Genomic DNA, 14562 nt, shown 5'->3' on the forward strand with positions numbered 1-14562 from the left:
TGCCTTTACGTGCCGGCCCAATCACATAATATCTACAGCTTTTTACACACACAAGTGAATGCGAGTCATACTTGGTCAACAGCCATACAGGTCACACTGAGAGGGTGGCCGTACAAACAACTTTAACACTGTTTCAAATATGCGGCACACTGTGAACCGACACCAAACAAGAATGACAAACACATTTCGGGAGAACATCCGCACCGTAACACAACATAAACACAACAGAACAAATACCCAGTACCCCTTGCAGCACTAACTCTTCCGGGACGCTACAATTAACACCCCCCCTCCCCCCAACTCGCCCACCTCAACCTCCTCCCAAATTCCAAGCTGCTGTTTTGAGGCATGTTAAAAAAAAATAATGCACTTTGTGACTTCAATAATAAATATGGCAGTGCCATATTGGCATTTTTTTCTCCATAACTTTAGTTGATTTATTTTGGAAAACCTTGTTACATTGTTTAATGCGTCCAGCGGGGCATCACAACAAAATTAGGCATAATAATGTGTTAATTCCACGACTGTATATATCGGTATCGGTTGATATCGGAATCGGTAATTAAGAGTTGGACAATATCGGGATATCGGCAAAAAAGCCATTATCGGACATCTCTACACTTTACCTAAGCCTTCTACACAAGGATACGGACCCCTCTGTGTACCAAGACGAGATAGACCTATTTATTAGGTGGTGTGACACTAACCATCTTATTTTAAATGTGACCAAGACACAGGAAATGGTTTTGGATCCGAGGAAAGTGACTGACCATGAGCCAGTGGTCATCAAAAATCAGGAAATCACCCAGGTATCCTCATATAAATATTTAGGGGTTCATATTGATAATCTTCTCTGCTGGAAGACACATATTGACAAACTGTGCAGTAGACTGCAACAGAGGCTATATTTTTGGCGAAGATTAAGATTGTACGGCGTAAGCAGCCACATCATGATGATTTTCTACCGTGCCATTGTAGAGAGCATCATTAGATACGGGATCACCTCATGGTTTGGCAACCTAACCGTTAAGCTAAAAAGCAAACTGGCCGGCATGCATAAAACGGCAATGAAAATCGTAGGGAGGAAAGAATATGAGCCTATACAGAGCATCTGTGAGCAGGCAGTTAGGAAAAAAGCTAGGAAAATTATTTCCAACTCACAACACCCACTCTTTACTGAATATGGAACCCTGCCATCAGGGAGAAGACTCCGGGTCCCACTATGCAAATCTAACCGCCTTAAATTATCATTTGTTCCAGTCTCCATTAAGCTGACCAACAATGTGCAATAGAATTTTAATACATAGGTTAGCACTTTTTTAGCACATAGCACTTTAGCACATAGCACTTTAGAACTAAGCACTTTAGCACACAGCACTTTATCCATGAGCTCTAGTGCAATGCACATTGGTACTTTATCTTTATCTCCATACTGTAGATTGTATGCCTACATCAAAGTGCCACCTATGTCTATCAAGCTCCATGTTCTGATGTTTAAATGTTAGTTGTATGGTTGTGGTTGTGTCTGTGCTTGTGTTTTTGTTCTGTTGTTTTTGGGTATGTTAAGAAAGCAATGATGCACTGTGCCCAAGACAAATTTCCCCGTGGGGACAATAAAGTTGAACCTTGACCCTGACCTTGTATTATGGTCACTTTGTTCCTGATCTACCCTGATCTTAGGTCATCAACCTGCCGTGGACTGCAGATGGAACCTAGCTTTTGGTCTACGATTTGGCACCTTTACATTTTATATGTTTATACATGTGCATTGTCCCATGTAACAAATATGTAACAAATATAGCAAATGGCGATTTCCTATTAGGAGTTTTATAACACATATATGAACAAGCTTATTGGTGTGTCTGGTGGGACGGGCGAAAGTCAAGTAGGAGCAAATGCGGTCGGTTATAAATTATTTAACGTCTCTGTGCGGGCCCGGTAGCAAGTGCGTCACGGATTGGGGACCACTGATGTATAGTACTTCCATAATGGAAGTGCTGATTCTTCAACAGTTAATTGTTAACAAGCTGAATGATGTTTCTGAGGTAACAGTTCAGGATCAATTAATTCACATTTTATTGGTAAATCAATAAAAATAAAATCAGCATACATGTTATACCTGTAAAAAAATAACCCCGCCCAAACAGTGGCTGAGACTGACAATCATTGCAGCCCAAAGTGCAAAAACGGATTTAGTTCAAAACAATGCAGCTAAAATGACCACGTGGGAAATCAAGGCATGGTTGTGAGGTCAACCAGGAACTAAATGCATGTTTTGTGGACATGACGCTCATACATTCATGCTGAAAAGTGGTAACTCACATCTCTTTTTTTTTTTGGCGGGTGCACGGTTAAAAAGCACGTTGACAAATGGGTTAAGTTACACACTGATTGGCCTAGAAGTCGGAACGACAAACACTATAAAGTGCAACAGAGTGCTTTGCATCTGTTGTGGAGTAATTCTAATCACTTTGGTTGCTTAGAGCTTCCTCTACAAGACGTGATGCCGTTGATCAGAGATGATGGTAAAGATTAGTTCCCTAAACTACTTGCATCCAGATGTTTAGTAAGATAAGATTGGTATCATCCGTGTTATGTGCATTGGAATTTCCATTGGCCTGCTGGCCGGCAAGGAGCAGCGACGGCGGAGAGGCAGTCACACGGTGGCAGTCTTCGGCGTCTCCTGGCTGTCTGTCAAATTCAGTTTCTGGCTGGGAAAGCGAATTTAAGTAAAAAACAACAACACATCTTTTCTTTTAACTCGACAAATGCAATTATATCTCAGATGAGATCATGTAGGTGCAAAAAAAAAAAAAAAAGGATACATGGATGAACTGAGCTCCTCCAGCTGAAAATAAAGAAAAATAACTTTAAGCATGAAACCTCGTTTTCTTGCAGCTGTCAAACCTGTGACGGACTGGGGGCAATCTAATGCTATGGTAATGTATCGATGTATAAAAGAAAAATACTGTATATTGAATTAAAACCACACACTGAACACTGACTAGTCATCATTTTGAAGCTGGAGTTTGTTTTCCAGAGAGAAGACTGTAATAGCATGACTTTAGTGTGCATGACTGACTATATAGTACCGTATTTTCCGCACTATAAGGCGCACCTGAAAACCTCCAATTTTCTCAAAAGCTGACAGTGCGCCTTATAATCCGGTGTGTCTTATATATGGACCAATATTGAGCCACAACCATACTTGCCAACCCTCCCGGATTTTCCGGGAGACTCCCGAAATTCAGCGCCTCTCCCGAAAACCTCCCGGGACAAATTTTCTCCCGAAAATCTCCCGAAAATCAGGCGGAGCTGGAGGCCACGCCCCCTCCAGCTCCATGCGGACCTGAGTGACGTGTTGACAGCCTGTTCACACGTCCGCTTTCTCACAATATAAACAGCTAATGATCGAGGGCGAGTTCTTGGTTTCTTATGTGGGTTTATTGTTAGGCAGTTTCATTAACGTCCTCCCAGCGCGGTAACAACACACAACAACAGCAGTCAAGTTTTCGTCTACCGTAAAGCAGTTCGTCTGCCGTAAAGAGCAATGTTGTGACACTTTTAAACAGGACAATACTGCCATCTACTGTACATGCATATGTGACCCACCCATAATGTGTCACATTTTTGTGTTGATTTATTTATTTTATTGTTTGAATTAATTTTTGGAGCTGTCATTACACATTTATCAGTATTCACATTGGTCAGTAGGGGGCAGTAGGGTGTTTCTTCCCAATTGAATGCTATCACCTGCAGACCGGAAGTGTCTTGTCATTCTGATGAGCGCGACCAGTCTGTGAACAATTGAAACGTCCTGTGTGCTTTTTCCTCCTGTATAACAGGTTAGTTTTGGTGAATCAACTCACTGAATAATATCCATGTGATCTTTATAAGTTTAAGTACACATTCTGATGGTTGAGCCTAAATCTAAAGTGTTTGTGAGTTGTAGTTTGTATTTGTGAATGAATCCAGTGCACAGCTGCAGTAATCAATACAAAAAGGCGACGTGAGTGCGCAATGTTTATATAGGAACTTCTGATCCTAATTCAGACTCCCAAATTAGAGCTCCCGTTTTCTTATTGATTTTAAAATGTATATTTGTATACCGGTAATGTGTGTGTTCTGAAATAGTGACAGAGAATAGAACCAGGATGGACAATTCAACCCTTAACTCAACAATGAGTAGATGAGTGTTATGTGTGTGTATATGTGTAAATAAATGATCACTGAAATTCAAGTATTTCTTTTATTTATTTATATGTATATACATATGTATATATATATATATAATAAAATAAATATATATAGCTAGAATTCACTGAAAGTCAAGTATTTCTTATATATATATATATATATATATATATATATATATATATATATATATATATATATATATATATATATATATATATCTTAACCACGCCCACAACCACGCCCCCCGCCCCACCCCCCACCACCCACCCCCCACCTCCCGAAATCGGAGGTCTCAAGGTTGGCAAGTATGGCCACAACAGGTCTCGCAACTACGGGATGCATAATGTAACCCCAGCCTCTACTGTAGCGTCTATTCTATGCGCCTTATAATGCGGTGCGCCTTATATATGAACAGTTTTAAAATAGGCCATTCATTGAAGGTGTGCCTTATAATCCGGTGCGCCTTATAGTGCGGAAAATACGGTATATACGGTGGGTACGCAGAGTATTCAGACCACTTTAAGTTTTTCACTCTGTTTCGTTGCAGCCATTTGCTAAAATAAAAAAAAAAGTTCATTTTAATTCTCATTTATGTACACTCAGCACCTCATCTTGCAGGCATGTGATTTGACCACAATGAAAAAGACTGAAAAAATTTCCGGGGGTCTGGGGGACGAAGGCCCCCAGCCAGGTCCAGGTTTTCCACCAATTTGCTAAAATTAACAAAGACAGCACCATTTGAAGAAAATATTTTAGTGTTTAAAGACATGAAAACATAATTAATAGAACATACCTTGCTTCAAGTTGTTTCATATGTTTTTGGCGTTTCGCATGTACTTCCAAAGCCTTGAAACCTCGTGATCCATAGTCAATATTATCATGACACCACGTGCACAAAACCTTTCCGGGACGATCAATTTTCCGAATAAAATCACCGAACAAAGTCGTAACTTCCTTCTTCCCAACAGTATCAGTGATTTCCCTTTCCATCCAGTCCCATCGAAACTTATTTTTGACATGTTTATCAATTTATTTTACTCGTTAAGCGTCCTTTCTCTCGAGAACCGACATCGTTTACATATGGAAAATGGCGGTAATAACCATTATGAATGATGACGTTATTAACGTCATCATTCATAACAGATGTCCTGATTGGTCACAAGGAACATATCGACCAATCAACTACGGCGTAATATAAACTACGTCTCGAATCTTGATTTAGGGTCAGAAAAAAAAACGGAAAAACGGGAGATAATTATTTTTTTCCCCCCGAGATTAAAAAAGACGGAATTCCGACTTTAGACGGAAAAATCACATGCCTGATCTTGGCAGAAAAAAGAGAAATGTTGATGAACCTGAGGCTGTTATTGTTGCCAAAGGTGCATCAACAAAGTATTGAGCAAAGAGTCGGAAATCGCAAAATTTGAGCTGAGCCCGCCCACTATGCCAACATTTCTAGTTACCCCACCCTCCCCCTTCATTTTTTTTTCAATTTGTTGCACTTTTATTATTTTATTTTTATCTTGCAATTTTACTTTTTATCCGAACCCTTTCACCATATTTCTTTTGCACTATCTTGTTTAGCTTATGCATTGTGTATGTTCTTTGTTTTGTTTTTTGCTCTATGCTTTTTAACCTGCAAAGCACTTTGGTCCAATTTAAAAATTGTTGTAAAAGTGCTATATAAATACAGTTGCCTTGCCTTGTCTTGCCCAATACTTATGTACATGTGATTTTGGAGTTGTTTATGTTTATACACGACTGGTTTCTTAACAGACTTCATATGCACTTACCACAGCTGACTTAGTTGGGTGTTATAACGCCTTGGTTGATCAATATAGATATATATATTAGACGTACAATGACGTTTACGTTATCTTGAAAATTAGCACACACTTACATGAAACCCAGGAAACGTGAATCCATCCATCCATCCATTTTCTACCGCTTATTCCCTTCGGGGTCGCGGGGGCCGCTGGAGCCTATCTCAGCTACAATCGGGCGGAAGGCGGTGTACACTGAATGTTTTTTCTAAATTGCCTATGCATGGTATAAGACAGCCGCACGAAATGGAACAACCACTCGGAAGTAAATAACTTCATGTTCTGTTGTTGATAAGCTTTAAAAAGATGAGTTCAGTTTCACCTGTCTATACACAAAAACTAAGTTTTGCAAGTGTGTGCAAATAAGATGAGTAGTACTATTTAACTGGCAAACATTTAAGTACTTACATTCAGAAGCAACTTGTCCATATTGGTGTCTCGGGCTGTTTTCCTCTGGTCTTCTGGCATCTCATCTGCCTCACCATACAGGTCAAAGTGCAAGCGGGCGAGCTTCTCCTGCATCTCTCGCACGTGCTCCATCTGCCCAATAGAGCACTCGTTACCTGGGACAGACAGGGTGAAAGCAAAATTTTAAAGGGGAACTGCACTTTTTAGGGGGGAATTTTACCAATTATTCACAATCATTATGAGAGACAAGAACACACGTCTTTTCTTTTCTTTTAGCATTCTAAAGATTTTTTAAAAAACGCTTGCAAGGCGTGGCTAATGGGAGTCCCATATAGATATAAACCCTCTATCAGCATTGTATATACACTCTGTAAGTATACATAGAACGTAGTAGTAATCGCTGAGTAAATGTCAATAATTTATTATTTATTCACTGTAAATAAGGTAGTGCAGACAGTTCTAAAATTTGTCTGAACGCAGCGAGCCACCTCCCAGAGAGATCCGACCAGTTCCTTTATTTTAGGGCACTTACTGTATGTTCTAGTTTTGCATACATTTCCATTAATTTAATCAATGCAATGGAAATGAATTCAACTGTTAGTTATTACAAATGCACTATTTGTAACCGTTGCAAGGGATGAATTCTTATTTAATGAAACAAAAATAAATGTAAAACAGCATGAATATACATAGAGTTAAAACGCATCAATAATCGATTTTTAATCAAACCGTAGCTCCTGAATCGTAATCAAATCGTAAGGTGCCCAAGAATTCATACCTCTAATATTTACTGTATTTTTGGTCATCTTTTGGCATTACCGGAACTTATTTTCTGGGTGCATTTATTTCAGTGCCCATAGCAACGCACTTCCTACTACCGGCAACAAACGTCTGTGTGTTTTAATCATGGCAAACGTCATAATGGACGACAAAGATGACATTATTGGACAAGTTAGAATTCACAACCTTATCTTTTTGAAGCTGAATATGCGGAGGATGAACTACTGATTATAGAAGCTGAGCAGGCACAAAGAGAGGGTGAAACGTTGGGTGCAGATGGAAGCTGAGATAGTCAAGACCGGTGTTCTGGAGAAGAGCACACAACGAAAGACGAACTGTTTGCGGTAACAAACCGCGCAGGGGTAGAAACCTTTGTCCACCTACTCAAAATCAACTGGATGTCCGCTAACTTCTTGCAACTCAACGCCAAGAAAACGGAAATGCTGATTATCGGTCCTGCTAAACACCGACATTTATTTAATAATACCACCTTAACATTTGACAACCAAACAATTACACAAGGCGAATCAGTAAAGAATCTGGGTATTATCTTCCACCCAACTCTCTCGTTTGAATCACACATTAAGAGTGTTACTAAAACGGCCTTCTTTCATCTCCGTAATATCGCTAAAATTCGTTCTATTTTATCCACTAGCGACGCTGAGATCATTATTCATGCGTTCGTTACGTCTCGTCTCGATTACTGTAACGTATTATTTTCGGGTCTCCCTATGTCTAGCATTAAAAGACTACAATTGGTACAAAATGCGGCTGCTAGACTTTTGACAAGAACAAGAAAGTTTGATCATATTACGCCTATACTGGCTCACCTGCACTGGCTTCCTGTGCACTTAAGATGTGACTTTAAGGTTTTACTACTTACGTATAAAATACTACACGGTCTAGCTCCGTCCTATCTTGTCGATTGCATTGTACCATATGTCCTGGCAAGAAATTTGCGTTCAAAGAACTCCGGCTTATTAGTGATTCCCAGGGCCCAAAAAAAGTCTGCGGGCTATAGAGCGTTTTCTATTCGGGCTCCAGTACTATGGAATGCCCTCCCGGTAACAATTAGAGATGCTACCTCAGTAGAAGCATTTAAGTCCCATCTTAAAACTCATTTGTATACTCTAGCCTTTAAATAGCCCCCCTGTTAGACCAGTTGATCTGCCGTTTCTTTTCTTTTCTCCTCTGCTCCCCTATTCCTTGTGGAGGGGGGGGGGGCACAGGTCCCGTGGCCATGGATGAAGTGCTGGCTGACCAGAGTTGGGACCCGGGGTGGACCGCTCGCCTGTGCATCGGCTGGGAACATCTCTGCGCTGCTGACCCGTCTCCGCTCGGGATGGTGTCCTGCTGGCCCCACTATGGACTGGACTCTTACTATTATGTTGGATCCACTATGGACTGGACTCTCACAATATTATGTCAGACCCACTCGACATCCATTGCTTTCGGTCTCCCCTAGAGGGGGGGGGGTTACCCACATATGCGGTCCTCTCCAAGGTTTCTCATAGTCATTCACATCGACGTCCCACTGGGGTGAGTTTTTCCTTGCCCTTATGTGGGCTTTGTACCGAGGATGTCGTTGTGGCTTGTGCAGCCCTTTGAGACACTTGTGATTTAGGGCTATATAAATAAACATTGATTGATTGATTGATTGATTGAACTGTTCCTGGCCAGCACCAATTAAGTCACTATAACATTGATCATGACAACTACAGTTCACACGTTGTCGCGCTAGCTGTGTACAAACAAAACATGAAATGTGGACTTTAAAGATTACCGGTACTTAATGTGATTGTTCATGTTTTTCAGTCAGAAAGATTGGTGTCCTATCGCATTGTGTTGTGCATTACAAACTCAAAAGCGATTCAGGTGCTGATGCAGAAGCGAAACGCAAGGCGATGTGTTAGTACACTAAATAAACAGATTCTCAATGTTTGCTCTTACAATAACAATGTTGCTACAGTTTGGCTATTATACAGGTTGACCTAGCGTAAATTAGGCATTGTTGGTGGTTTTTGGATGCATTTTTATAGTAATTTAGAGGCAGAATGAAAAACCGCACTAAAAGAACACCTACAGGCAGCTACAACCCTAGCCTAACCCCCTCCCCCACCACATCCCCGGATTGTAAATAATCAAATGTATATACTTGTTCTTATGCTTTCGTAGCTCACTATGTTCACCGCTCGCAGTACATATCCTACCAAATGAGACATACACTGTTACAATGTCTATTTCTCAGATGATAAAATTGTTGATGACTGAAATATGCTGATAGAAACCCAACCTAACCTACCCCCCCAACCCCGTCCACATCCCACCCCCCGGATTGTAAATAATGTCATGTATATACCGTATTTTTCGGATTATAAATCACAGTTTTTTTCATAGTTTGGCCAGGGGTGCGATTTATACTCTGGAGCGATTTGTGTGTGAAATTATTAACACATCACCGTAAAATATCAAATAATATTATTTATTTCATTCACGTAAGAGACTAGGCGTATATCAGCAATCGTCACACACACACACACACACACACACACACGTCAACCAATAAAAACTTGGCGGGGGCGGGTCATGGCAGAAGCGCATTGTGAAAAAAAAGATGCTACCTGCTACTACTTCCGTACCTATGAAAATGGATAATTTCAACATTGGCGGTAACTTATGAAAACTGAGAAGGGCTGAACAAAAAAGGCACCGAAAAGGAAATCATATACCGTATTTTCCGCACTATAAGGCGCACCTAAAAACCACAATTTTTCTCAAAAGCTGACAGTGCGCCTTATAACCCGGTGCGCTTTATTACGATTCATTTTCATAAAGTTTCGGTCTCGCAACTTCGGTAAACAGCCGCCATCTTTTTTCCCGGTAGAACAGGAAGCGCTTCTTCTTCTACGCAAGCAACCGCCAAGGAAAGCACCCGCCCCCATAGAACAGGAAGCGCTTCACCCGCCCCCGGAAGAAGAAGAAAAAACGCGCGGATATCACCGTACGTTTCATTTCCTGTTTACATCTGTAAAGACCACAAAATGGCTCCTACTACGCGACAAGGATCCGGTTCATAAAAAGACGCAATCTCTCCATCCGCACACGGATTACTACCGTATTTCACAGCAACTGAACCGCACTGTGGAACGGGAGCACGTACGGTGAATATTCGCACCACAGGGAATGAGAAGTCATCCTTCACTGTGGTTCTAGCTTGCCATGCTAACTTCCACCCATGGTGATATTCAAAAGGAAGACCTTGCCAAAAGAGACCTTTCCAGCCGGCGTCATCATAAAAGCTAACTCGAAGGGATGGATGGATGAAGAAAAGATGAGCGAGTGGTTAAGGGAAGTTTACGCGAAGAGGCCGGGTGGCTTTTTTCACACAGCTCCGAAGGCGAACACACCTTCACTAAGACGGGCAGATAGCGCCGGTCGACATACGCCAACATCTGCCAGTGGATCGTAAATGCCTGGGCAGATAGTTTCGGTCACAACTGTGGTCCGAGCTTTCCGGAAGGCAGGATTCACAGAACTGCTGCACAACAACAGCGACACTGAATCCGATGACTTCGACGAGGCGGAGCCGGCCATTTTTGGATCCCACGCTTGCGCAACTTTTCAATTCGGACACCGAAGACGAAGAATTCGAAGGATTTACGAATGAAGAATAACTTCAGAAGGTGAGCGCTATGTTTATTTTGTGTGTTGTGACATTAACGTTCGAGCAACATTATGTTGCTATTTATTGCTCTACACCATTTTGAATTTTACTATGTTTGTGATTGCACATTTGCGTACATTTTGGGACAGAGTTGTTAGAACGCTGGTTTTCAATATATTATTAAAGTTTGACTGAACTATCTGACTGTTTTTTTGACATTCACTTTAGCGCAGCGTTTTTTTGACATTCACTTTAGCGCAGCGTAGGCGCGGCTTATAGTCCGGGGCGGCTTATTGGTGGACAAAATTATGAAATATGTAATTCATAGAAGGTGCGGCTAATAATCCGGTGCGCCTTATAGTGCGGAAAATACGGTACTGCAGGTTACAAGCTGGAAGTAGTGAAATATGCAGCAGAAAACGGCAATCGAGCAGCAGAAAGAAAGTTTGGAGTAAGCGAGAAACTTGTAAGGAACTGGTGAAAAGCCGAGGCTACTCTTACTGAAATGAAGAAAACTAGTTGTTTAGAAGCGACACCGAGGAAGAAGATTTCATGGGATCTAAATAAATGATAAATGGGTTGTACTTGTATAGCGCTTTTCTACCTTCAAGGTACTCAAAGCGCTTTGACACTACTTCCACATTTACCCATTCACACACACATTCACACACTGATGGAGGGAGCTGCCATGCAAGGCGCTAACCAGCACCCATCAGGAGCAAGGGTGAAGTGTCTTGCTCAGGACACAACGGACATGACGAGGTTGGTACTAGGTGGGGATTGAACCAGGGACCCTCGGGTCGCGCACGGCCACTCTTCCACTGCGCCACCTAGTGATTAGGAGTGACAAATTGTTTGGTAAACGTATAGCATGTTCTATATGTTATAGTTATTTGACTGACTCTTACCATAATATGTTACGTTAACATACCAGGCACATTCTCAGTTGGTTACCGTATTTTCCGCACCATTAGCCGCACCTAAAAACCACAAATTTACTCAAAAGCTGACAGTGCGGCTTTTAACCCGGTGCGCTTTATATATGGATAAATATTAAGATTCATTTTCATAAAGTTTCGATCTCGCAAACTACGGTAAACAGCCGCCATCTTTTTTCCCGGTAGAACAGGAAGCGCTTCTTCTTCTACGCAAGCAACCGCCAAGGTAAGCACCCGCCCCCATAGAACAGGAAGCGCTTCTTCTTCTACTGTAAGCAACCACCCGCCCCCGGAAGAAGAAGAAGCGCGCAGATTTTCGTTTCATTTCCTTTGTGTGTTTACATCTGTAAAGACCACAAAATGGCTCCTACTAAGCGACACGCGTATAACGCAGAATTTAAACTTAAGGCAATAAGCCACGCAGAAGAACACGGAAATAGAGCAGCAGCAAGAGAATTGAACATAAATGAATCAATGGTGCGTAGGTGGAGGAAGCAAGAAGATGAACTGCGCCAGGTAAAGAAGACAAAACAGAGTTTCCGAGGGAACAAAGCAAGATGGCTACTGTTGGAGGACAAACTCAAACAGTGGGTTGTTGAGCAGAGAGCAGCAAGCAGAAGTGTCAGCACCATCACTATTCGAATGAAGGCAACAACGCTAGCAAGCGGACTTCACCTGGATGATTTTAAAGGTGGTGCTTCTTGGTGTTTCCGGTTCATGAAAAGACGCAATCGCTCCATCCGCACACGGACCACTATTTCACAGCAACTGCTGGACAACAGTGACACTGACTCCGATGACTTCGACGAGACGGAACCGGCCATTTTGGATCCCACATTTGCCCAACTTTTCAATTCGGACACCGAAGACGAAGAATTCGAAGGATTTACGAATGAAGAATAACTTCAGAAGGTGAGCGCTATGTTTATTTTGTGTGTTGTGACATTAACGTTCGAGCAACATTATGTTGCTATTGCTCTGCACTATTTTTAATTTTACTATGTTTGTGATTGCACATTTGCGTACATTTTGGGACAGAGTTGTTAGAACGCTGGTTTTTAATATATTATTAAAGTTTGACTGACCTATCTGACTGTTTTTTTGACATTCCCTTTAGCGCAGCGTAGGCGCGGCTTATAGTCCGGGGCGGCTTATAGGTGGACAAAGTTTTGAAATATGCCATTCATTGAAGGTGCGGCTAATAACCCGGGGCGGCTTATAGTGCGGAAAATACGGTATTTATGCCTCATATAACGTACACTTATTCAGCCTGTTGTTCACTATTCTTTATTTATTTTAAATTGCCTTTCAAATGTCTATTCTTGGTTTTGCGTTTTATCAAATACATTTCCCCAAGAAAAATGCGCCTTATACTCTAGTGCGACTTATTAATGTTTTTTTCCTTCTTTATTATGCATTTTCGGCCGGTGCGATTTATACTCCGGAGCGATTTATAATCCGAAAAATACGGTACTCAGATGATTAACTTGTGGGATGACTGTATTATGCTGATACTATATATTTGTACCATGAATTGATTAACGTGGATCATGACTTAAACAAGTTGAAAAACGTATTCGGGTGTTACCATTTAGTGGTCAATTGTACGGAATATGTACTGTACTGTGCAATCTACTAATAAAAGTTGCAATCAATCAATCAACGAAAAAAGTGCAGTTACCATTTCCATCCATCCATCCATTTTCTACAGCTTGTCCATATTGGGATGGGGGGGCGAATTATGTTAAAAAGCCAAACCTACCAAAAGCTTGGAGTTTCCCTGAGTGGAAGTCATTAAGGAGGCTGAGGAGTCCATTCTCCATCTCCTGCACGTCAGAGACATCAGTCAGGAAGGAGTGCTGGATGGTGGGTGCTGCCTGGTTCTGAGTCGAGCTGGGGCGGACACTCTGACCCGGCTGATGCTTTGATTTGTCTCGAACTACCCTGTAAAAGGAACGCTTAAAATAAGTCCCAAACAAACGTTGAAGTGGTTATCATGGCTTCATCTACCTTCTGTTTTTGCTCCTCTGGTTGGAACGAGGCCCAGCGCCGTGGCCGTAGCCGCCATGTTTCGCCCCGGCGGAAGCGCTGTTTTTCCGGCCAGACTCGTTCGTTGGTGTCGGAGATGTCGCCGTCGCAGCGGCTGCGGGGGTCCTGGGGCTCTTCCTCTTTAGCTTTCGCTCCTCCATAACAAGTGGCCACGGTGAACCTCCGGTCAGCGGGGCCAAAAGGACATCAGGAAAAACCGGGTAAAAGTCTGAATCCGATCCTGGAACGCACGATGAAATACAACTTATGTTAGCTTAGTTGCTCGCTCAACTTCAGAGTCGCGTTACTAACTAAACAAACGTACGCATATAACACGATTAATAATGTTTTAAATACGATTACAAGTTACGAAACACAAGTAGAAAAATATATAAAGTCGAAAAACAAAACAATACCAACCTGTAGTGTAGTTAGCTTAGCTGCCCGGTGTGTCCACTTCCTGTTTGGGGAATGACGTATCAGACGCACGACTTAAGGTCGCGTTCCAATTCTGTTGCAATAACCACTTGACAGTAGATCAGTGGTTTGAACACGTTACGTGCACTCGCCACACAATGTTACAATTTTGATGGAAAGCCACACAACTGAACATATATCAATGTGATTGGGTTAGGGTAATTTATATGGGATTCATATTCGGTTTTATAAAGTAAAAGTGCACATGATAGGACGCTGAGCTAGAAAGTCGGTCGCAGACCCCTCA

The 14562-nt window shown here is 41.8% G+C and overlaps 1 protein-coding gene across 1 annotated transcript; it reads right to left on the reverse strand.

Annotated features, from left to right (window-relative positions):
- Positions 1-2052: 2052 nt before the first annotated feature.
- Positions 2053-14388, reverse strand: ccdc28a (coiled-coil domain containing 28A). The gene is made up of 6 exons (XM_061985439.2): positions 14259-14388; positions 13821-14079; positions 13573-13754; positions 6429-6583; positions 2826-2848; positions 2053-2711 (listed from the first exon to the last, which is right to left on the reverse strand). Exons 2-6 carry the CDS (start codon positions 13997-13999, stop codon positions 2657-2659), a joined length of 594 nt encoding a protein of 197 aa, XP_061841423.2. The 5' UTR covers positions 14000-14079; positions 14259-14388; the 3' UTR covers positions 2053-2656.
- Between the last annotated feature and the right edge of the window lie 174 nt (positions 14389-14562).

This window comes from Nerophis lumbriciformis, linkage group LG23, assembly GCF_033978685.3.
Source record: "Nerophis lumbriciformis linkage group LG23, RoL_Nlum_v2.1, whole genome shotgun sequence".
NCBI lineage: Eukaryota > Metazoa > Chordata > Actinopteri > Syngnathiformes > Syngnathidae > Nerophis > Nerophis lumbriciformis.